General features: G+C 38.8%; 1 protein-coding gene and 1 long non-coding RNA gene across 3 annotated transcripts; both read right to left on the minus strand.

Moving 5' to 3' along the window:
• Positions 1 to 108: 108 nt before the first annotated feature.
• LOC139978331 (receptor expression-enhancing protein 5-like) lies at positions 109 to 12940 on the minus strand. Its single transcript, XM_071988431.1, has 5 exons — positions 12597 to 12940; positions 6279 to 6372; positions 5518 to 5659; positions 2310 to 2432; positions 109 to 1766 (listed from the first exon to the last, which is right to left on the minus strand). The coding sequence occupies exons 1-4, from the start codon at positions 12712 to 12714 to the stop codon at positions 2328 to 2330; spliced, it is 459 nt and encodes a 152-aa protein (XP_071844532.1). The 5' UTR covers positions 12715 to 12940; the 3' UTR covers positions 109 to 1766; positions 2310 to 2327.
• Positions 12941 to 19929: 6989 nt separating this feature from the next.
• LOC139978976 (uncharacterized) lies at positions 19930 to 24002 on the minus strand. Of its 2 annotated transcripts, none has more exons than XR_011797063.1 (3): positions 23564 to 24002; positions 21894 to 22108; positions 19930 to 20272 (listed from the first exon to the last, which is right to left on the minus strand). It is a non-coding gene; the product is annotated as an uncharacterized lncRNA (long non-coding RNA). The 2 variants fall into 2 exon arrangements; XR_011797062.1 differs by lacking the exon at positions 23564 to 24002 and adding an exon at positions 22911 to 23388.
• Positions 24003 to 24884: the final 882 nt, after the last annotated feature.

The following is a 24884-nucleotide window of genomic DNA, read 5'->3' on the forward strand; positions in this document are numbered from 1 at the left end:
TGCAGGATCAAATGAACTGTAGGTTACAGTATCAAGCACACATTTACAAAACGGTGATATAATGCAGAAACACTCATGATCGAAAATGACTACTCAAACTTCATCCTGTGTAAATGACGAGGCATGTTTTCCCACTCGCTAATAACAGCGTTTATATGAACAAAATGCACACATTACACATTGTACGTCAACCGAAAATAATTAGTATATTTCAAACTAGAAACATCGACTGCATGTGTAAAATCAACATTTAATTAGAAAATACAACAAAACCGTCTGGCTATAAATACTCATGACGAGATTAAACTAAAACATAACCACATTGTTTCCAGAAATTAAAAGAAAAGACAAACATTCCTAACTTTTTGGACAAATGTACAAGACTGAGTACTGTTGGCTTGTGTGTATGTGTCACAAGTCAAGTATGACGACATTTGGTTTGCTACGGTATATACGGTATATATATAGATAGATATATATATGGCAGTCAGTACGTCAATGCATCAGATTAGACTTGTGATTACCTTTGACTCGCATGCATAGCGTAGGCCTAGGACTGTTAATTGTACAGCGCAGAATGGCATACGTAGCTGTCTAGCCTTGCCGCAGAGGCGTTATTCAAAATGGCTGACAAAAGCTCCAAATTTAATAGATAGTTCCCATGATAAACGGGAGTAAATATATACATATCCTACCGAAGTATACTATCACCGTTTTCTAAATTGTATAAGACCAGCCCGTTTTGACTTAAAAACACCACATGACTTTGATTTGATATTAAAAGCCTTTATTTTACATAGCAGGCAGGTTACGTCATATTCATGTCATATATAAAATGTCCACCCAGTTGGGACAATGTTTTTCTATACTGTACTCTCATGTACCGCTTTCAAAGCACTTGTATTGTCATTATGAGCAGTATGAACATCATGTTTGTATCGGAAAAAGGTTAGGAACTGTTCATACCGTCTATACGAGTGCTTTGAAGCATTACATTGGAGGGCAGTTTAGAGTGGTATTACCATTAAGAAAACTGTCCCAACTGGCTGGAAATGACAAACATTATCTTCTATAAGAAGACTGTTTGCAAATATTCACATATTCTCAACAAACACTCATATTATTTTTAAGTTCCATAATTATAAAGTTGAAGAAGTAAACAGAATTTGGGGAGCCGTCTTCCTTGATAAACAACATGGTTAAGTTTATGTGACTATGGAAACAATATTGTTTTGCTATGTGTTTGAAAGTGTGACGTCACGAACGAAATCAACTAATAAGCTGTTAGCTTTCACGTGTACGCTAAAACCTGACTTTAAATATACCAAATCGAAAAAAAGCACACTCCTCACATCGCGAAATAACCGCACAGACTTAGCCGCTTACTAAAAAATATTCGTAATGTATTTTGACATGAAACATTATTATTTCAGAACATAGCGTCATATGAAGTAACAGGTGAAACATTTGGCACATATATTATTGCAAGAATTAAACATTTCATTAAAAGCCTTAGTCGAATTAACATGATTGGATATTTAGTATATTAAATTGACTAAATCATAGGAGACAACTTTTACGGTCAAGATTATTTTAGAAAGACGAGAAATTGCTATTCAGAAACTTTTAAAAAAAAAGAGAGAATAATGAAGACGAGGGACTTGTTCAGCTGTTGGGAAGAAGCGAGGTTTTTTCACTTCGCGCACAGTACACATAAGGGTAGTAAAATGCACACTGGTCAGTAGTGACACCAACGATGTGTACACCTGCGAAAGAAAACAAAAGTAACATGGTGAGTTAATGCACCCTTCCATTATACCGTGCAAGTTACGTACGATGATCATTTAGCGAGAGGGTGTGTGGAAGGGGTAGGTGGGGTTGGGTGGGGGGGGGATAGGTTAGATCTGATAACTGATCGTCAATTTTCAATGTTTTTAATTTAAATTGTTTAACATTCGGATTAGCTGCTACTCCCTTCTGTTTTTTTTTTGGCGGAATGGAATTAAATCAACCAGATAATAATTTTCCAATCGGACATCAACATTTGATAAGAATGGTAACCAAGGCAACTACTATATAGCTCATGGTCACATATGCCGCTGTTAGAGAATACCGAGACAGGGTGAGGGGGTCATCATTAAACATTTAAAATGAAGAAATACTGACTATGTATACACTCTCATGAAGTTACACATAAACTATATTATTATATGAAAGATCGACGTTTCTGTCCCAATCTGCATCCCGATGAGATCAATTGAATGAGTAACTTAAAAAACATTTTCAAACTTTTTAAGAATGAAGCTCACTTTCAATTTCCTGTGATTCTAATCACTCTTGGACGAGCCCGCGAATCTCTTCAGTACGTTCTGGTGCAAGACGTTGGACCCGTTTGCCTCAATCGGAGCCATACACCAGGCCAACATTACCACCTATATAAGACACGAAGACGAAGTATAAAGCACAACAAATAAATTAACGAAAACAAAATGGATGGTTTATAAAATTCTTCAGAGAACAAAGTTGAATGAAATATTAAAAGAGGTTCGTCAAAAAGACTTCATATATGAATTGTCTATTTGACCTTTATAAACTCCTGCACTAGACGTATACCATGTACTACGCGTAGGCTAATTTTACGACCCGGCTAATTTTACGACTATACCAAGGTTCACACCTCGTTATAAATTAATTCTCGATTCCTCGTTATAAATTCACGAGAACACTGACGAATAATTCAAGACGAAATTTGATGAAAGGTACGGAATTCCTTAATCAATCAACGCCCTTCTCACGTATAAACAACGATACACAATTAAATGCATTTTGGCAATTTGATGCGGACACCGATTAGCGAGAATTTTAACGTAAGAAATTTGGCCAGCGTGGGACTGGGGGGGGGGGAGTTCCGACACCCATGTGGCCTTTCCTGCTATGAAAAGCACTTTTTCTTTTCCGATTTTATAAGGAACATGAGCCTTCTTTCGTTATTTACAAAGAGACCTTTCGTTGAGAACGAAGAAACTGTAATAGGAATTAAGGTATACGTTTTTGCTGAAAAACTATTTTACAAAAATTGAATTTAGTGCCGTTTCTTTTAGAATTAAACAAAATGTACAAAATGCACAGATAGTCGCAGGATGGTTTAAGGTGATTTCCCCCTAAAAGTCACATGAATATTCCAATATACCTTTCGATAACCGCCCACCCCCCTTCCCTCCCTAAAGATGGAATCCTCTTCTGGCTATAGTGAGTCTACAAACGATATCGAAATCCTATACCAAGATCAATTCTGTATAAAATGCTGGTATAAAACACGTGATTATATACAGTTGTGCAATAAAATTTGAAATAGTTAACATTGGTGCTAAGTGCATGGTGAATCTTCCCAAAAAAAATGCAAACGAACCGGCACTATTAACATATGTCAATGCAGTCTTTACACTGTTATCACAATGTGCTATATAAATTCCTTATATGACTGTGAAATTCCACTAAAATAAGGAAGTGGACATTAATTTTAACCCGTTTTAGGGCAATATAGGAGTTATCGTATAATTGCACTGTTCACTATTGATTGTGTATGGTGTACCCCTTCAAAACTTTCTTGTTTCCTTGAAAAGGATAATTCATTCTAATCGGTCAACTCCCTTTTTTTTGTCTGGTATGCGAAATTCAAGGATCGTTAAGATTCAACTTTCGCTTTCATGACGAATCCCCTCTGTTGTTGAATTTGTGTGTTTCTCGTGAGACTTGTTCTGCGTATTATATAGTTCCGCATTGACTTTACTATACGTTACGGTTAATACAGTTCATGCATGTAAGGTTGTAAAATGTGTCTGTAACATGAAGAATTACTACACGCTCAATCGAGGCTGCATGGTGGTACCATACTTGACCTGTATTAAAGGATAACGAAGGTACTTGGAAACATGGCCTGTCCGAGTCCACCAAAATCGCGAAAGGATCGATAGAGTCATTAAAATCGATCTCAACACATTGACCATGATAAAACAATTGCCTAAAATACAGCAACTTTGAGGGACACTGGGTGTCTGTGCATTGGTTTAACATCCTTTGTTTTTTCTTCAATAACTTTGACAATTGGGAACAGTCAACTGTATGTAACCAATAAGGTCTTCCACTGAGTACCAGGCAGAGTTGCAACGACTCCCTTTATTTTAGGGTCACTACTTGAGTCATTGACAGAGATTCCCCTGAACCAGAGCAAAGTCACTGACTCGCTGCAAAAGTATTATCTATACGACAGGAAAATTTGATAACTCGTTGAGGTATCTCCACTTTCACAGTTTAGTGACTCCAATATTACTCGTCTCAACACTGGTTTGTGGGTTCTCCAAAAGTAGTGGCTATATACTATACGGCTTAGTTTGGGTGGCATATGTAACAACCCAAGGGTACAATACAACTTTAATATTGTCATGTTTTTTTTAATGATAACATAATAGAGTGAAAATGTAAAATTGTATGTAAAAAGTAATATGTTCCTTGTTATGAAACCGGACCAGCATAGAATATAATTCAACCTAGCATGTTGCACATGCAGCCTATTACAGTCTTGACTGTTGGTCAAGTGACCAGAACATATTGCTTTCTATAGCAAGTGTTTTAGAGGTATGCCTCCTCGGATTAGTTATTATATCATGTAGGGTGATGCACGTGTCACGTGTGGCAGGGGAACTGTGAATGGTTGACCAATAACACACAGCGCCAATATACCCAATGACGTCACAAACGGCTTCACATATGAAGTCAATTCGGTTTGCCAGTGTCAATACATAATTTTGAGGCATTCAAGAGATTGTCAAGAAATCTACACCTATAGACATTAAATATGAAGATACCTTCAAGATAATTTTTTTGGTAACATTTGCAGCTGGCTAAGCGGTATACTCAACAATTAATTAGCTGTAAGTACTGTAGTGTGTGATTGGCATGTCACGCATCCTATATGTGCACGTTGAAGTATATTAAAACGCCCATTTTTGATCTTCAACGTTTGAACTAAACTTTGATCATATCCTTATTTTAAGTTGTTTACAATAACCAGGGCATACTAACTTTATCTGACGGGTAGTCAAGGGCGTAGGAACCGGGGGGGCTGGGGGGCGCCAGCCCCCAGTGAAAAATATGGTGGGGCGGAAGTATCATTCCGCCCCCCCCCCCCCGCTTCGCAAGTCAGAAAACCCCTTTTTCCAAATGAGAAAAAAAAAATCTCATTTGGAGCACCAAATTGCATCTAAGGCCAGGTGAAAATGCAAAATTATTTACAAAATGGAGTGGCTGTTGAAGTGTGCTATATTGCACCAAATTGCATCTGAGGCCACCTGGAAATGCAAAAAAATTCCAAAGGGGAGGGGGACACCCCCTCCCCTTAAACCCCTCCCCCAGGCCGGCCATCAGTCTTCAGCCCCCCACTCAAAAGTACCTTCCTACGCCACTGCGGTTAGTTATTAATGTCTTTATGCATTATTCAATATTTGACTTATGTCTTACCTTTGTAAGGTAGAAGAACGGGAAGAACTTCACGATAGCATCAGAGGCGCACTCTAAGAGAGTAAAAACTGCATAAATGACCCAATAAGTAGACCATTGGACATCTTGTTTGTCGTTTCGACTCTTGCCAATCAACGCCACCCTGACAGTTTGAAGAAAAAAAGAATGAAATATATTAAAAGATACAGGAATATTTACAAACTGAAATATGTTGTTGATTTGATTGATCATATTTTTACTAGACGGTATAGTGTGGGCTTGCGGCTGATAGAGTACTTTTGCTTCTAACTGACTTAAACGTTGTTGTTCCTTGTTGGCTTGATTTATCATTACCGTAACACAAAAGCTCTTTCTAAGTATCAATCCCCTGTCTTCAACCCCCCCCCCCTCCCCCATAATTACAACCCCATGAGAACCATTTGCCAGTTACTTCGGTGATGTCAGAAACGTCTTGTGACGTCACTGACTTAGATGCGCTACACTGAGTCAATGGTCTACCTACTGACATGTGTGTAAGTTTGTATGAATGTGTGACTATTTCCGTTCAGGCAGCTCCTTCCAGACTGGATTTTTTTTCTTCACACAGACAAATTAAGCTAAGAGAGCAGTATAAATAAGGGTAGCCATAAAAGAAAATGGTAGACAGAATCTCTGAGCAGACGGAAGCAGTTGGCCACAAACGACAAAAGGAGATTTAGCCAAATATTAGTTTAATTCCGTGCTGAGATCATGTATAGCCTTACTAAGGTTAGGGAACTTACGTTTGGTAACACGGATACGTAATTGCCACCAGTGTCGTAACGAAATGTGTTCCATAACCAACGAGGAGTGACAATAGCGTGATTGATGCAAAACCTGTACGAGACAAAAAGGAGAATATATGAATGAAGGGAGCAGATGATGAGCCCAGACAAGAACAAAGGAAATGTTTAGGTGTGAAACAGGGTGGGGTGCAGGAAGGGGTGTGGCCCTGGGGTCGTTGAATCCGACTGTCATGTAGGAGGCTCTAGTGGTCCTCCCCAAACTTAAAATTTTAGAAGTGAAATGTTGAATCATTCCGAGGCATATTTAGGCTATAAATTAGGTGTACACGAAAGTTTGTACTAATGACTAGCCTACTTTTACACACTTTGTTGGGGGTTGACATGGGGTATAACAGGGAAACGCACCTGTGTATCTTGCATATCTACTGTACACAAAGAAATTGAATTTTCTTCATGAACTCTCCCTCATAGTGACCGATGTTTGACCGAAAAGTTTCACATACAGTAAACACCATGCGGAAGTGCATCTCCCGTGGTAGCCTTTTGGGATACATGTGCTTGTAATTTATGGTAAGGTGGATTACAAAACATAATCTTGATCCATTTTAATGATTTCCTTCCGATAAAAAGCCAAACAAATTTATTCATCACGACAGATGCTGCTGTCTATTGGTGATGGGCTTTACGCCTTTGTGACACCCATTCTTAAAAATTGACATCATAACCATGGGTTATGGGGAAGGTTGGGCGCAGGCGGAGTAAATGTGTGGTTTCCAGGGATCGACATTAATTGCTTTTAAAATTTGTGTTTCCATTAGAATTCTCCTTGTATACACAAACCTGTAGGCTGATTACACCTAGTACAATTTTATGTAGCATGAAGTTGTGTTTTGGTTTACTTCTTTATCGAGGTTAACCTGGCCAATGTATTCAAAATACTCAAAATACATACGTAAGTGTGATGAATAAACAAAATAGCGACCGATTTATCATCAGGTGTAACACTCGGGCGAAATGATTTTATTTGACTATTCCAAGCCATCAATCTGCATATGTCATTTACATTGAGAACCAAGAAAGGTGACGGATATCAGATACTCAGAGAACCTAAAGTTACATCTGAGTCAGTTAGCGTATCACCCCCCCCCCCACAAGCATCCCCAAGCACCTCCTCACGCCCCATGCTGCAACTTATTTAATGTTTGGAAACTCACACTACACAGGCCGGCTTAGGCTTCGTTTCCGGTAGACATTGAAGAAAATACTTATTTGGCTTTCCTCTTTGTTTACAAATTATGATTTAGTAACAACTGTTCAAGAAAGTGACATTTCTTCTCGCTCTACAGATACCGACATCACGTGACATATCATGGGACAACAATGCCAAGTCTGATCCCTGTAGTCTAGCTGTAAACAGATCGCCCATAGTTATATAGATAACTGTACATCTGCGGGTTTTCCATAGAAACGTGCTTTTATGTACACACACGTCAAACCATGCCAAAGAGCAGGTTGAAAACTGATACAGTATTGACATTGTGACATTCCGTATGATTGCTGCCTATGTTCAATGACAACACACAAAGTACATATAGTTCTACCGTGTTGGTGGGTTGCTCAATGAAGACTATCTATAGTGTTGCTATCTCTTTGTTCTCTACGTGCAACAGCTGGTTTACCATCAATGCAGCTGATATATATTCATCTAGTTTGGTTTTTCCTTACTTTCACCTTTAAATGACATTCCCCTTTAAATGCCGATACTGACGGGCGATCACTTTTGACTAAATTATAAATGTTAGGTAATTGATTTATATAACTTCTTATAACGCGACCACGAATAAGTACTTTGCCTACGATAGGCTATACGCCACCAAGCATCTAAGGATGAAACAAAGTCGAAAACAATTGCAATCTATTGTGAAAGTGTTGTCTGAGTTCAAAAATTAAATTCTTGCTTTCCCATTGAGTTTAGCGTTGCTTCCGAGGTGTTGGCCTGATAGTCTGTTCGCTAGAGTTATTAGCCCAGTCGCTTTGATTAATGAGCCTATGATATGTAAGCAGTTTCCGTTATGCCACTGGATAAGTATTTCATCTCCAACTATAGTCAAGTATCATTTGAGGAGAAAAAAGATAACACTTCCTTGTTCTGGTTCTGCTTATTTAGTTTTATTCTCGTAGTTGTTCACTAATAGCTTGTTTATTGTATGGTTTTGTTTGTATTCACTACTTTTTTATGTTTAATGTCGACGGGAAATCATTTCCGTTTTTTGTTTTCTGAAATGGCCAATAAAGTTTCTATCTATCTATCTTGTTGAATGTAAATATAAACACTCGTATGAAACAGTGCCTGAGTGACATTTTCGAAATTTGCCGAGTAAACGTAAGGAGCTGCTTTTTAGGTAATTCTCAAATATTAACATGTGATTTAAATTGCAACCACCACTGGCGGCTATCGTTTTTAAATAGTCTTGATGTGCTGCTTTCTGTGCGAACCGTGTTAGTACTGAAAAGCGACTAGGACTATGTGATGTAACGACGGCCTTTGTTGTGAAATACGTGAGCCTATATACCAAGACTCAAGCATCCAGGCAACATACAGTGGTTAGGCCATCTGAAGAAATTAAAATACTTAGACCGTAACGTTCCACATGTACGGTCATTTCCACCGTTCTACACTCATATATGGTATTAGGTTGTAGAAACGGTGTCAACGACTATAACTGATACAGCGGCCATGATTACTTAAATGGACTCTGCTTGTTCTTAAAACTGCTGCTATAAGTAAGCCATCCAGCCACCTGTGCACATGTTTTGTTTTGCCAGTGTAAACATCTGTAGATATTTCCATTTGAGATAAGGTTAGCAGTCAAGGGTCGTATTTAGCACGTATGACGTTTATGAGTGCATGCGCCATAAAATAATACTGTATATGACAATCTAAAGACTACAGGTGTCGAAGGATCACATTTTCGAACTTGTTCATGCAAAGACCTTAACGGCGAATCACAGACCCACCCACCATCGCTCCTCTATATGTGATAGAGACATTTGTAATGAAAGCCCACCCCCCCCCCCCCCCTTATGATACTTACAAACACACCTGCTGAAAAAAACGACCAAAAGTCGTCACATTTTGGCGAAAGTAACCATTGGTTCGTTACTTCAAGGTGGCCATAAATTTGTCGCATGCAACAACTTTCAGGGTTGAATGGGAACGTGCCTGGATAAAATTCGTACTAGCTTGGAATCAAGGCCATATTATTTTAAGCTTTTCTAACACCTGTAGGAATTTGCTATTGGATATAAGACAGTGCAGTATTATTTTGTGTTTTCTATACTAAATATTCTGAATCAAACAATAAGTGCACTAAAGACCAAATCATGCGCTGTATATACCATAACTGCAGACTTTGACCCACTTGCCGCCACATGGCGTATATAAGGAAAATGAAACTATGGTTTTAATAGTAAATAAATTACGTTGTGAATAAACAAATTTATGACTGGAGTGCTATATAGGGTAACCTACAGACATGCAGGTTAAATATGTGACTGAACTGCATGTAAAAAAAAATATGTCACGTACAAACACTGGCTGTATCTCGCTATATGCATGTATGAATGTCCCATTTTGAGTTATGTATAAGTTAATGGTACAACATATGGCGGACATATCCTGAAGATGTGATTGAGACTGCATGGGCTGCATGATGCCGCATGCAGGCGTTCTTGTTCAGGGGTATATAGCTAGGAATGAATGTTTCAATATGATGTGCATGCGTGTGCTCATTACAATTATTATTAACATGCAGCCTAAATATGTAATACTGCAGTACATTATCCAGAAAGGTTGAAGTAGGTTAGATAGTGAGGATCTTAGAAAATCACGGATTAAGTCTTCGAATGTAGCATAACCTCACTCAGTTTAAATGAAAATGAATGTAAAATGTCGATAAGTTTCATCCTTAATTTCATTAAAGCGAAATCGCATATTTGCTACGCGATAAAACCGGCAGTCATTTACCCCTCTCTTTTACCTCATGCCTCGTCGAATTCCTTCTAGTTGTATAGTCAGTCTCACTGTAGTCTGTATATACGCAACTCAAATATAATTCCGTCAAACTTCGACAACACTGCCATCCAAACATTAATAGGCTAATACATATATTATAGTGGAGGATCTACATAATGAGTATGAATTTCATCCAAATTTGCTGCAAGTTATTATGCTAACAAGGTTTTCAGACTTTACCCTTAGTTTGTTGAACTCAAATAACTTTTGACATCCGCCGCTATCAATAGGGACCAGCTGCCACTCATACGATGCATCTATCCCAATTAGTATAATGTTGAACTACAATGTAGCCTACATTTTGAGTTAGTTTGCAAATCAATACGTCACACAGGCCCGGACGGAGGTGGTCAATGTACCGTGCAGACCATGTGTTTCACGACGAGGGGAGAGGGAATACACGTATTGGATTAAGTAAAGGAAAATCATGTTTGGCCAATTACATACGTGTAGAATTCGTACTATATTTGTGCTGAAGGTGTTCCAATGATCAATCAAGGTTCTTCTACATAACGTTCTGGTAGGCTGCATACGAACATTTTACCAAGCCTAATTATCACATGCAAGAAATTTAAAATAATGATGCAAAACCTAAAAATGAAAACACAAAGGCAGCTGGATATTGTTTTCTCTTTTCTTCCCCGTCCTTTTTTATATGCCGCCCTTCCTCATTCGAAACTAGGTCAGATTACCGGCATTAGACGTTTCTTTTTGCGCTAGTCTTCACACCCTTTAAAGGATTGGTTCGGGTGTTTGACATGTTTTTTTTGTATAAAAGAGCATAAAACGTCAAAAAGAACAGTGAAGAAACTACCATGATAGCATGCTCTGTTAAGGAGATATGACACTTTGAAGATATCAAAATTTCTTTGAAAACGACTGGTGCAGAAAGACTTACTGTGAGGGTGTGATGTCATATCCTCACTTCCTTAACATTTGTGAATATATTTCTTTAAAAATTATTTACATTTTTTAACACATTTGAAAATAATGTAATCAAAAATTCCTCAAATGTTTAATCTCAAATACTTCCTTTGACAAATATGAGATCTCCTGACATATCTTTTGGTCGAAAGTCATGAAATCTCACAAAATATTTAGAGAAAAAAACAAAGACTTTTCAGGAATGTGAGGATGTGACATCACAGCTAGTCAGATTTCAGCAGTTTCTACACAATCTGATAAAACTTTACACTTGAATATCTCTTTAACCGAAAAAGATATTTGAACAGTTTTTTTTCACCATTGTGTTTCTTTTATTGTCCTCTTTCATATAACATAAACATGTATGACAACTGAACCAATCCTTTAAGCGGCCCTATGCAAGTATGCAGATTAACAAGGTTTCGAAACACGCCACCACACTGATGACACATGCAATTCCTATACAAGAGGGGCTTTCCACCTCGAGATATCGCGGCAAACAATTACCCAGTGTAGCGTAACACGTTAATGCTGGTTTCATACATTTCGTCTATTTTTAGAATTGCTTACCGACAAAAGAGGAACCAAATATAATGTCGATTTTCGCCTAACCATGCATCAGCCATGCAAGGCCTACCAACTTAAGTGTTCTGAATGTATATACTAGAAGACGTTATTACAAGCAGGGTCAGCAGGCCCCTCCCTTCGTTCCTCCTTCTCAAAGAAGAAGCCTTACGAAATGTTCTCGTTTCAACAATAAATACCGAGTTCGAGAACTACTCCAATTACAGACTGTCGTGCCAAGCTTCAGATTTTCCCTCGGTATCTCAATCGTGATCGATCGGACACGTTTTGATCGGCTTGCATTGCAATAGGTCTCCTCTCTTCTCCTCTATACCCCTTCCGATTTCTTAGCCACCCTTTACCCCGGGCTAGTGTACCCCTCCTTGCAATCACCTTCCTTTCCACACTAGAACCTATGTATGCATGTCGTACACTGAGCAAACACGTGTGCCAATCCATGAACCACAGGATTTAGCGTGCAAAGATTCCTACACATTTCAGAAACATACAGGCGTTTTATACAGTTACAAATAACCCTTGGCCATGAATGTAGTTTCTCCACTGAACATGACTTCCTTGTATAGTTCTAAAGCGAACCACGGATATACATCGAATGCATAAAGACTAAACATGTAACAGTATGTATGGTAAAATTCAGCACCTGCAGACCCACATACATGTTGTAGTCTGTACCGTACCGTATTCTACGTTAATAATTTGGCAATACATTCATTCTAAGGAGCAATCCTTACCTGCAAGAAGATATTCCCTTTGTAACGTCGTTTTCTTTTCGAGTACTTCTAAAAAGTCCGTGAAGTCATTCTTCTCGTATAAAGCTTTAACAAATTTAGGTGACTTTTTATCAGCCATTTTTGGGATAAAACGAAGGTTGATATAGCCTTGTGCAATTCGAGTTCTGCAGTATCAAACGGACAGACGTATCTTTGTTTACAGCGCAAGCTTCTCAAACGACACAGTACTACTATGGACGCGCATAGTGTATTTTATGTAGCTCGCCCTTTAGCACAATACTAGTGTGTGGTTCGTATAGCATATACTCACTCAACTGAATGAGCCACCATATTGTGCTCGCTGTATGCGTGTGATATGCAATGATGTATCCGAGGATTTGAACCCCTCCCTCGTAATATTCTCATCTCACTTTCGCCTACTAATTATGTCTCCGATGGAACGGATGAGTTCACATTCCACCAGCCTCTCAGGCATAAATCACCAGCACGGTACAATGTGGAGAAATGGAATAGGGAGCACTACAGGAAATAAACTAATTTGCTTGCCTGTAGAATGAGGTTTCCAGCAAGATATATTCAAGTGCTACGTTCATATTAAAAACGACTAATCAGATTATATATTAACGTAGCTAGAGAGAAATTGAAACAATAAATATATAAAAGCATCTAGGAGCAACGTTGATGGATTGATAATTGGCCTATACGCTCCTTGCGAGTAATTCAAATATTGCGTTCTTCACACACGAGCAGATCTAGCCTACGCACTTGGCTCTGTGGGGCACATGAGATATCGACCTACAATAATTGGTCCCTGGACGAGAGAGGATACGGGCAGGATGGGGCCTCGCACGAGCTTCGGTACATAAACAGAATATCGTTACATCACTCACACATTGGAGTCATGCAATGCATTGCACTATATAAATGGTAGCGCTGGAGTTTTCACCAAGACACACTGAAACCATTGAACGGCCATCACGCGGGCGGGGCCCCCACTATAAATATATCCAGTTTGACCCCGGACGAAGAAGTCGTAGCATGGCAGAGGGGGCCGGGAGTAAGGGTCATGTTTTATATTTAGTAAGTTCTGCTTAACTTGTAGGCTGTTTATTAACACCAGGACGGCGGGCTTTGATGAACCGGGATCATATTTAACGCGTACGGTAAAAGTATCTAAGCAGCCAGTTGTTATAACAACTCCCTGATCTAAGCCTCACCGACGTCACGTATACTAGCGTTTTCGTACTACCAGGGACGTATATGTCTCACCGTCGGGTGATGGAATAGGCGGGGAGAATTCACCGACAGTGTATCAATTGTGACCATGTGGATGTGATACCGTAAAACGGGGTAACTTTGGCACCCGGGGTAATATTGGCAGTTAAGTGGTTTTATTAAATCGACCGACTGCCCTCTATTTTTGACAGTGTTTCAATATTGTGATTTCGTGTGATGTTTGGGGATATAAAGGGTGGAACATTTTTCCAACATGATTATTATGATAGATACTATTTGAAATAATTTGTAAACAATTGAAATTAGGAAATAATGTGCTAATTTGCATAAATATTGTGCAAGCCCCCATTGCCGCTCTAAGTATTATTTTTGGTTTTGAGAGTTTTGCTTCGAATCCCAGCCCCCTCAATGTCCAAAAAATAAACTTTTGCAAAAAAATGATTGAATATTTTTTTCTTCTTTTTTTATACTACTGTTTAAGTATATACCTGCCAAAGTTGCCCCAAATGTAAAAATCAATTTTTTTGGGTTTACTTCTCACATAAGTTTTAAGAACACCACATATTTACATCAAATTTGATCTATATAAATATCTAAGAATGCCAATGTTCATTTTAAACATAAGAAACGTGTTTTTTTTAATTATTATTATACTCTTTTTTATTCGACAAATAAGCCTAAAACCTGCCAAAGTTACCCCTTTTTACGGTACTTCCTCAGTTTATACATATATATACTATAGCCCTACATGGACTTCTTGATCAAATGAGTTTGCGTTTGATCGAGAATTTCAATTATTTCATTACCAACTTTTACCCAAATACACAATAAATTGTATCATATAGGTGTTATCCTGAATGCGGCCCTAATTACTTTAGTGTTGACGAAAGCGATTACTAAATGGATGTTATCGTTCCCATCATACATTTCGTTGCTACGGTACTTTTTCACACTTTTGATATTGAAGCTACATCAATAAACATTCAACGCGATTTTTGTTTGTATTGACCAACATCGAAAACTTGATGGCAGTCAAAAACACTTACAACTGCTTCACTATTACACAGCCTTTGGTGCATCAGATTATATAACTTTATATTGTAACTTGTAACGAGACCCCCCCCCCCCCCTTGCTATACTTCACAAGACAGAACAAATTAAAATACCATCACATAATATATAAAGCTTTAATTGTCAAATTAATTAAAAGAAATCAAATAGCAACGTAGCTCCTAGTATATTTCGAAAGTTTTATAAATTACGAAATAATACAATATTAAACCTATTTAAATGGAACTTCAGGACACCTCCAATTAAGTTATACTCCCAGATACTAAAACCGCAAGAACTAGATCCGCTCTCAACCCACGTCCCCTAACACGGAGACTGTAATAAGCGAACATATAGGCCCTACGATGTTATGTCACGTGGATATCACTTAGTACCTTCATTGGAAAGAGGCAATAGAGCTACAGTATATCACACACAATGATCAGGACTAAATGCAACGAAGTTTTGACCAGATATTTATAGAGACAAATTAAGGAGGTTCTAAGAAGAAGCGGTGTGCTGAGAATGTATGTATTGAATGGAGGTGAATTGTTATGAATTGTTATTCAAAAGAGGTTTGCATAATTAAGATGAGGCTTAGGAGCAGGCCGCATATATGCGGCCCTATAGGGCCATGGAAATGTAAAGAGATGGAATGATGTCAGGTGCGTATCCAGGGGGTGGGCGTTGGGGGCGCGCGCCCCCGGGTAAGGAAAAGAGGAGAGAAAAAAAGAGAAGAAAAAAGGGAAAAGGAGGGGGAAAAAAGGGAAAAGGGGAGAGAAAGGAAGGGAAAAGAAAAGGAAGACCTGAAGAGAGAAAAATGAGAAAAGGAGGGAGTAGAAGAGAGCCAAGACCTCGGGAAGAGAAAGAGGAACAGTCATAGTTAAAGCGCTGATCCCTATTATATACACAGGGTAGCCAGTGACAGATCAAGGATTACGGAGGGGGTGTGCCCCTCACCCTATCCCTTACACCGACAACTCCATTTTTGAAGTTTCCATTTTTCCTCTCTCACTAATGTATCTATATAAATACCAGGCGCGTATCCAGGATTTTCTAACCCGGGGGGCGCGAATTACTATCTAAGCGGAGCGCCACCATCGGTTGGCGCGCAGCATACAAGAAAATTTCTTGTTTTGAAACCCCCCAGATCACCGGAAACGGCACTTCTCGGGCTTGAAATGACCAACCAGATATACACTTTTTGCCTGAGAACCAAGTATTTCCTAATAGTTTTTTTTTCCATACATAACCTTTTTGAAGATTGTCAACCCGGCATACATCATGTTCGAACTGATCGCATCTCCTGTGGGTCTTTGCTTTTGTAGGTGATTCTACGTCCCGGCCCACAATACCCGTCAGCCACACTTTTCAAGGTTTTAAGCCCCATATTTGTTCAGAATTTGAAACTTCACATTTCTCGCGAATAAACTCACTTCAAAACATACCCATAATGTTGTACAAAGTTTCATCTATGGACAACCAATATAGAAAAAACTTCCTTCAACCCCTAACAGACCGGTCAAAATTGCACGAGTAGAGTGTGAAGTGGGAAGTGTGATGTAGAATGTTGGTCAGAAATTTTCTAAAATTGAGACATAGTTAATTTATTAGTATACAAATATTAAAACCTGTTATAACGGCTATTATAAAACTTGGTTGAAGGAAATGAAAAAATAGCAGATATTTCCGAAACCGAACATTACACACATAGGCGTAGGAGGCGCGGCGGCAGTGGCGGAGCTAGGGGTATTGGTCAGGAGTGGCGAGAATGGTCTGAGGGGGCGCTTTCGACACTATCTAAGCGGAGCGCCACCACTGGTTGGCGCATAGCGTACAGAAAATTTTTGAGTAAAGACTCTCCCTAGATCGCCGGAAATGACCCTTTCCGGGCCTGGCTAATTTGCAGATAAACGGAGAGTAGGGTGTCATCGCCAAATTACACCAACAAAATGTGACAAATGTCAATAAGTAGATGAGAGCGCAATAAAAAAGTCAACAATCTAGAATAAGTAAAAAGTGGTAAAGAGCTGAAAGAGGCGCCAGCAGTCCATTTGAGTCCGTCAGGGGGGCATCCGCCCCCCTGACCATATGGACGGTCCGCCACTGCGCGGCGGGGGACAGGCCCTGATTCTCCATTAGTAATGTGAAAGAGAGTTTTAACACAATTGGACCTCCATGCTTTTTATACAATTACATGAGACATGTTGTTGTTTGCATTAGCATCCCGCGGTATACAGCAAATTTTGGCCGAAAATGTCTCCCAGATCGCGGGAAATGACTTCCCAGGCTCTGTAAGTTGCCTCCAAGCACTTTTATATTTTAAAATCACTTAGCGATATCATTTAAAAAATGATGAATGGGGGGAGCGGTACCCTCCCCCGGCCCCCCCCCTCTTGGCTATGCGCCTGAGCAGTTTGTGGAGGCTCTGAATCTTGTCTTTGGTTCCCATGAACATCTCTGCGATGACCATACATTACTGAGAGAGGAAAATGGAATCATCAAAAAATGGAGTTGTCGGTGTAAGGGGTAGGGTGGGTAACACTTTCGAGAGATCATTGCTCCGTCACTGGCTACCCTTCAGAGCTGTAAGTATGGTACTGTTCTTCTTTCTCTTCCCGGTGTCTTCGCATTTTTCCTTTACTCGCTCCTCCTCTTAAATTTCTTTCCTTCTTCCCCTCCTATTCACCTTCTCCCCCTCCTCCTCCTTTTCCCCTCTGTTCCCCTCCTTTTTTCTTCTGTTATTTTCTGTTTTCTTTGTCTACCCGGGGGTGCGCGCCCCCAACGCCCCCACCACTGGATACGCACCTGAATACTACATATAGTCTATCATAACCGGTGTGTGTGTGTGTATGGACGCCTTAAACAATTGCAGAAATTGCAGTACAAATGTTCAATATAGAACCAACTGTGGCTGGTCCTGAACTTGACAAGTAGGGCTTTTGGATATCTGACAAATTACCTAGAATCACCTACAAAAGCAATGAAACGTAGCAAGTACCAGGGAGCAGATAATTATTCATAAAAATTCATAGACTTTCACACTAAATCACAATACCTAGTGCACTGTTCAACAGTGTTTGAGATCAAATTAACCAAAGTATGAGTTTTTGAATCCCTTTTGCGGTTTACTGCAACACTATGACACTACCACAACATGTGTTGTTGAATCCGTTTGCGGTTAACTGAAACACTACAGTATGAACTGCAGAAGGAGTTCTGAACAGACTGAAGTTTGTAACGGAGAATAACGATTGCGCAATAGCAGGAGAATGTTATAACGTGTTTGTCCGTTCAACGTTTCAATTGTTTACGGAACAGTTTATAGGTGGCTTCTTATCAGCATAATTCTGGTCATTGCATATTGACTATGCTTGAGCAGTGCACTAGATGTTCTCGTTTTTTGTATGTCCTTATTGGAACTTATTGTTCATTTAGCTACCGATGAGCGCGTGATATAGTTATTTCCTATCATTTTTGTTATATTTGTTCGAAAATTGTTAAGGGTGTTTGACTTTTTTTCTTTTTGCTTCCATTGCCGCAGTGAGCCCTTTCTATGTTAGCCCAGTAAATAGCAGACCGCTTTACTTACGTTCGTGCTGGATAATAACCTTGCTTTTTAGAAGCAACTTAACGATATATTTTGGAAATGAAAATTTGGTAAGGCAACGTTGTACTGCATTGAGGAAACGTTACAAAGCTGTGTTACAACGTTATTACAAAGCTGTGTTGTCGGCTGTGTTTTCTTTGAGCACAAGGTATTTCAACATCGTATTTAACTGAGCTGGGCTGTATAATACATCGGTGTTCAGAAAAACAAAACGGTCACAACTTTGTCACAACTTCACGTTATCATGGGGCGCTGTTTCTCTAGAGATTCTATTTCTTTTCCTCCAGCTGGTAAGTTACACTTAAATCGCAGCTTTCATGTTTTATTCTTCTCTTGTCTTCTACATAACTCTCCTATTTCTGGAAAATTGAACACTGTATGTTAAGAGAAATGTTTAGATTAATAACATGTGAAAGATAGATAACTGTTTTGATTTTGTGGCTTTGATGTTGTACGTTTTTGAAATTTTTTCCAATCCTTTCGCTCTATCAGCAGCCTCAAAGTTCGTAAAATATAAGACATGTTACAATAGCATATTAATAGCTATACTCACATCAGGACCTAAGCGCTGAGGCCGGTGTCACGTCGTTCGGCATTTAAGTGATTTAAATTCTTAGTCCCAGTGCTCCTTCGTTCCACAAACATGGATTTAAGAAATACTTTGGATGATGAAAATTTTTTAGGAGGAATGAGGAAAGAAAGGAGGAGCCGTAAAGTCCTTGTAGGTTGGCTAAGACTTTGGATATTCGAAAATTATTTTTGAATTCAAATTTAACTTCGTTCTGTGTTTATTCGATAATGTAGCCAGGCTTGTTACAATATACCTCCCGGCAGCCCCCCACCCCCCCTGCATTCTGTCAGGTCTGCCCACCAGGACCTAGAAATACATGCCACATGTATTTGGTGCTTTAAACGAGAAACGAAGAGAAAAACAAAGACCCCGAATTCAAAATCTTCCGGAGAATCCGCCCAGTTTTCCGCTTGTAACCCCAACATGCACAATCAGCCCAAGCCAGTGCACTGAAAACTTAAATTGGTTCACCGACTAACATAACGTTAGTCCATCTGGTGCCTCTCCCGACTAACATAGCCTTAGTCAGTTGCTATACCGACTAATTTATTCCTTAGTCAGTTGGATTTCTTAGTGGGTCATCTTAGTCCGTCAACTTAGTCGATCAACAATTTCTTAGTCGGTAAATGTATATTAGTCAGTTACATTAGTTGGTGACATTAGTCGGTCTTTACCGACTACTTTATATGAGCCACCGACTAGTTTATAGCAGGTTTTACATTAGTCAGGATGGTGCCTCTCCCGACTAACCTTTCTTAGTCGGTATCGACTGACTAGTTGCACTGACTAGAATCACTGAAAGAATTAAACCCGACTAGTTTCACTGACTAGCATCACTGAAAGAAAAGAGAGCAGAAGAAACACAAATAATGTGTACGTTGGCAGTATTTATTTCTGATAAAACTTCTGATGTCTACAAAGGCTGACTTTCGACAGATAGGGAAGAAATCACTGTAAACAAAAATCTGAAAATATGATTTTATTCCAACAAAGTTAAGACAAGTTAATGGATCAAACATGAATCGCAAAAGTATAGCACTGCACAATAATGCAAAGTTGAATCTTGGGCAAGGGTTCCTCATGACTTTCGTTTTAAAGTGGTACCCCAAATCGACACCAGTTAAGTCTTCACGAACAAAGAGTGTTTCTCCTAACTACAAATGGCCTCCCACTTGTCTTCAGGAAGCCAAAATCTGCACCATAATTGACCTGTGAACAGAAAATATGATATACGTGTAAGCACAGATACAGATATAGCACATGATAACTCACATTATCATAAACATACATTTACATTAAAATTTTATAACATATTGGGAAGTATACATTTAAATCTAGGTCCCTCAAATTATAAGCCAGGAATAGCAGCTTTACCAAATAATTATTAGCTTTGCACAGCATAACACCAAGTTATTTTTCAAAGCTTAATAATTATGTTAATCATGTTAATAATGATCCCAATAGACCGGGAGCCCAGAGGGTTTGGTTAGCTGGGAAGGTAACCAATTGCCTTGTACATCACAATGTTCACAGTGCATTCCTGTATATGAAACCAGACGACTTGCAAACCGACTGTGGTGGGTGTGGCTGGGAGAGCAATTTTAAAGTCACCTGATAGCTAACCTAGATCAGTTTTCATGGTAACACATCTAAGTAAGTACAATGTGTCAGGTATGGCCCCAAGAGCAACAAATGGCCATTGCCAGTAATTATTGGTGGTGGGGTACCCCTGCCAGTGATCTATAATTGACCCCTCAAGGCTGACCTAGGTCAGCTCATGAGGAAACCACTTGAAACCTACTGGAAAATGTTGGTTAGGACTTCAGATACAACTGATGGGCATTGCCAGTAATTTTTATTGGTGGGGTACCCCTGCCAGTAGACCCCCAAAATGCCCATCCCCCATTGACCTAGATGAGCTCATGATGTAACCAGTTGAAAACTACTGGAAAATGGTATCACTTCATATGTAAGGGATGGGCATTTCCAGTATTTTATATTAGTGGGGTACCCCTGCCAGTAGACCCCCAAAATGCCCCCCCCCTCATTGATCTAGGTCAGCTCATGATTTAACCAGTTGAAAACTACTGGAAAATGATTGACAGGATTCTATATGTAAGGGATGGGCAGACTCTGGCAGTGGTGGCCCACCAATATAAAATACTGGAAATGCCCATCCTTACATATGAAGTGATACCTATCATTTTCCTGTAGGTTTCAACTGGTCAAATCATGAGCTCACCTAGGTCAATGAGGGGATGGGCATATTGGGGGTCTACTGGCAGGGGTACCCCACCAATAAAAATTACTGGCAATGCCCATCCCTTGTATCTGAAGTCCTAACCAACATTTTCCAGTAGGTTTCAAGTGGTTACCTCATGAGCTGACCTAGGTCAGCCGTGAGTGGTCAATTGTTGATCACTGGCAGGGGTACCCCACCACCAATAATTACTGGCGATGGCCATTTGTTGCTCTTGGGGCCATACCTGACACATTGTTCTTACTTTGATGTGGTTACCATGAAAACTGATCTAGGTTAGCTGTTAGGTGACTTTAAAATTGCTCTCCCAGCCACATCCACCACAGTCGGTTTGCCAGTCGTCAGGTTTCATATACAGGAATGCATTGTGAACATTGTGATGTACCAGGCAATTGGTTACCTTCCCAGCTAACCAAACCCTCTGGACTCCCGCTCTACAGATCAGTGAAAATTTGACCAAACTTATGAAGCTTGCACGTAAATGATATACTAGACTGTTTTTTTTTTAAAACAGGTTATGAAAAGTATCTTTAATATCATTAAACAGTTGGGTACAATAGTTAAACTCACTCTTCCATCTTTTTTCTCTATGGTACTTGTTCCTTTGCTTTTTGGACTCTTGGATAAACTCTTTTGTTCTGCGAAGGGTACCAATATATCATCTTAAAACATGTCTTTAAGCCATATATAACACAGTTCTCCTCTTCTGTTGTTGCCTCCACACTGGTGTCGTACATCACAGGAAACCTCACCCTTGACTTAGATATTTGGCTTTTCAATTCCTGCTGGAAAAAAGAAACAGCAAAGTATTCATCATTTGAAAAAATAAATAAATAAAGTTGTCACCACAAAGTTATGTGAGATTTGCTTCCACTATAGTCTCAAAAAACAATCCCAAAGTTTGAAGCAGACTGTATAAAGCTGAAAATTTGAACAAGAGTGTCATCACCATTGCAACCAGAATCAAATGCCCAGAATACAGAGATAATAAAACATGGGCTAAATCTTTGTTTGTTTTTATGATCTTTAAAAATATAAAATTTTAGAAACAGAAATGCACTGAGCCAACTTATTTATAGGCCTAATCGTTTTTAGTTGTTATTTTGCTTGCTCACATAACAAGCCTGTTTAGACCTAGGCTAGAGGAGAATCAATACTTTGTTACACTAAGTTTGTCTTTCGGTCGTTTTGATTTAGTCTTACTAGTAGTACTAAAGTATATAATGGACCGGCGAAGACTAGAGAATACCCAGAGTTTTAGCAACTGCGTTAAACTGTATCATCTGATCTATTATTTACGTCAATGAGTTTCATTCAATCTAGGATCAAAAAGAGAAAACTAATTAATCTTAACCTTTAAACTTTGCTACTAAACAGATATGCTTGAATTACAAATAAATGTCAAAAAACATCATAATCTACGAATCGATGCATATACATATACATAAACAGAATAATTTGAATTCGCGCAAGTGAACCCTGCACTACATTGGACAGAAAAAAAAACGTGCAATTATAGACCAAACTAAACATACTAAATTTTCCGTTACTTCTACATAAAATATCAATACAAATACAACAACTTACTCTTTTGGCAGTATACTAAAAGCACATGTTATAATAACTTCAGACTATCAAGCTTTCCTGAGAAAAAACGGTTAATACTTCTTACAGTAAACAAGTCGACCGTGAAGGAATGTACGCAATTGTTTCATGAGCGTGACCGGAAATTAAATACTAAAAAATGATAAATGAAAAGGTTAAATAGAACTGAAGCGTGCATCCTGACTGCTCGCAACATATAATACCGTTGACTAGCCAACATAATTTGTTCAGCCTACTGTGACTGTACGTTTGAAGGTCTAGCCTTGCTTATTCAATATCACAAAGCCTACCCATTTAGATTCACATGGGATATTACAGGAAATCTTTACCAAATGAGTGTAGACTTCAAATAAACTATTGAGACTTATAGTTCCAGCATTTGTTTGGGAATAAATTAGAAGATTATGTGCCACTGTTCAGTCTAGCCCAATACACACATAACACATTTTTAATTGGTGTTTAGAATGCACGCTTTAGTGTTGAGAATGCACTGCAGTACCCAGTAGAAGCCTATAGGCTACTCACTGTCATTGCACTTGTGTATTGCGAAAAGCCAGCGTGACAACGGTAGCGTTACACTAACCATAATACATGAGTACTAGTGCCAGTGGCCTAACAATTAACTTTAATTTTACCTTCAAGTTAAAGGAATAACAGGTAGGCCGATGATGGCAGTTAATACCTCCATTCTTCTAAAGACCTTCTTGGGTGATTTACGGTTGAAAGTTGCTTAGAGTGATCGTATGAAACTATGCCAAGTCCAGCAAGCTGCCGTTGCCTCTCGGTTTCCAAATTGAAGTGAATCGAATTGGGTTAAAATACATTAGTCCGTCGACCGACCGACTAAGCTACGATTATGGCGTAAATCGGGTGTCCGTATCGTTCTTAGTCCATGGGTTAAAATACCTTAGTCCGTCGCCATCGACTAAGCTGCGATTATATTTTCCTTAGTCAGTGTAAACTGACTAAGAAGCAGCGATGAAACGAAGATTTTTGCTAGTTCGTGTGCATTGACTAACGTTACAAACTAATTTAACGTTAGTCCGTGGCAATATTGACTAGTTTATTTTTTCAGTGTGGTGCGGCCGTTCCACAGAATAATTTCATTTTTTTAGGTGCTTTACAGTGCTTCTGATATTTTCAAATTATCTACTTTACTTAAGAAAATGACTTTTCATCTAAAAATATTGATGTTTTATATCAACCATTTGGTGTTTTTCCTTAAAACCTTAAAGCTTTACGGGGAATCCACCAATTTCTATGTTAACGTTAGGGCGCTTTTTCGTCTAAGTTGGATTTTCACTTATGGTAATGATGTTTTATAGAAAAAAACGAAATGTTTAATTCGGAATTGTTCACTCAAAACTCAAAACTTTTATCTCCAAAATATGATATTTTTCTATAAAATGGCGAAGTTTTAACTGTAAAGTTTTGTCGTATTTCTCTTAAAATTTTGAAGTTGTATTTTAGATGTTTCTACATTTTATCTCAAAAATTTACATGTTTATTAGTGACATGATGCAACTTGAAATTTCTATGAATTATGAGAATTAAATGGACTAGTGAATTGTTCATTGTATGATAGTGGAGTATCAACGTCCATTTCGATCGAGCTGAAATTATGTGTTATGGGATATTCGAGACTTGTTGAAGCGGCAATCAGAAATATTTTGTCAAAAAAAAATTGCCAGAACCCCCCTCCTAATCAACCCCTCTCCTCCTCCATCCGGCCAGTCTTTGATCCTTAGTGACGCCCTTACAGTGAAGGATTGAGTGTTCACAATTATAAGTAACTGACGGTATAGTGTTTCCTCCTAACTTATAGCTTATGTTAGCATGAAAACCTGTCTTTGAGTAATTCTGACATCTCAATTACACTCGTGAGATTAGACGTATTTGCTATAACCTTTATCTTTGTGTCACATCATTGATATTTCAGATCTGGTCTTTACATTG

The sequence above is a fragment of the Apostichopus japonicus genome, chromosome 13 (genome assembly GCF_037975245.1).
Source record: "Apostichopus japonicus isolate 1M-3 chromosome 13, ASM3797524v1, whole genome shotgun sequence".
Taxonomy (NCBI): domain Eukaryota; kingdom Metazoa; phylum Echinodermata; class Holothuroidea; order Aspidochirotida; family Stichopodidae; genus Apostichopus; species Apostichopus japonicus.

What these genes read in the sequence shown, in the direction of transcription:
- LOC139978331 (XM_071988431.1), bottom strand. Translation starts at nt 12,714, where the DNA reads ATGGCTGATAAAAAGTCACCTAAATTTGTTAAAGCTTTATACGAGAAG. An exon ending in AAGGGAATATCTTCTTGCAG is followed by an intron (nt 6,373 to 12,596) that starts GTAAGGATTGCT and finishes TGTCTCGTACAG; the next exon opens with GTTTTGCATCAATCACGCTA. An exon ending in ACGTATCCGTGTTACCAAAC is followed by an intron (nt 5,660 to 6,278) that starts GTAAGTTCCCTA and finishes TCAAACTGTCAG; the next exon opens with GGTGGCGTTGATTGGCAAGA.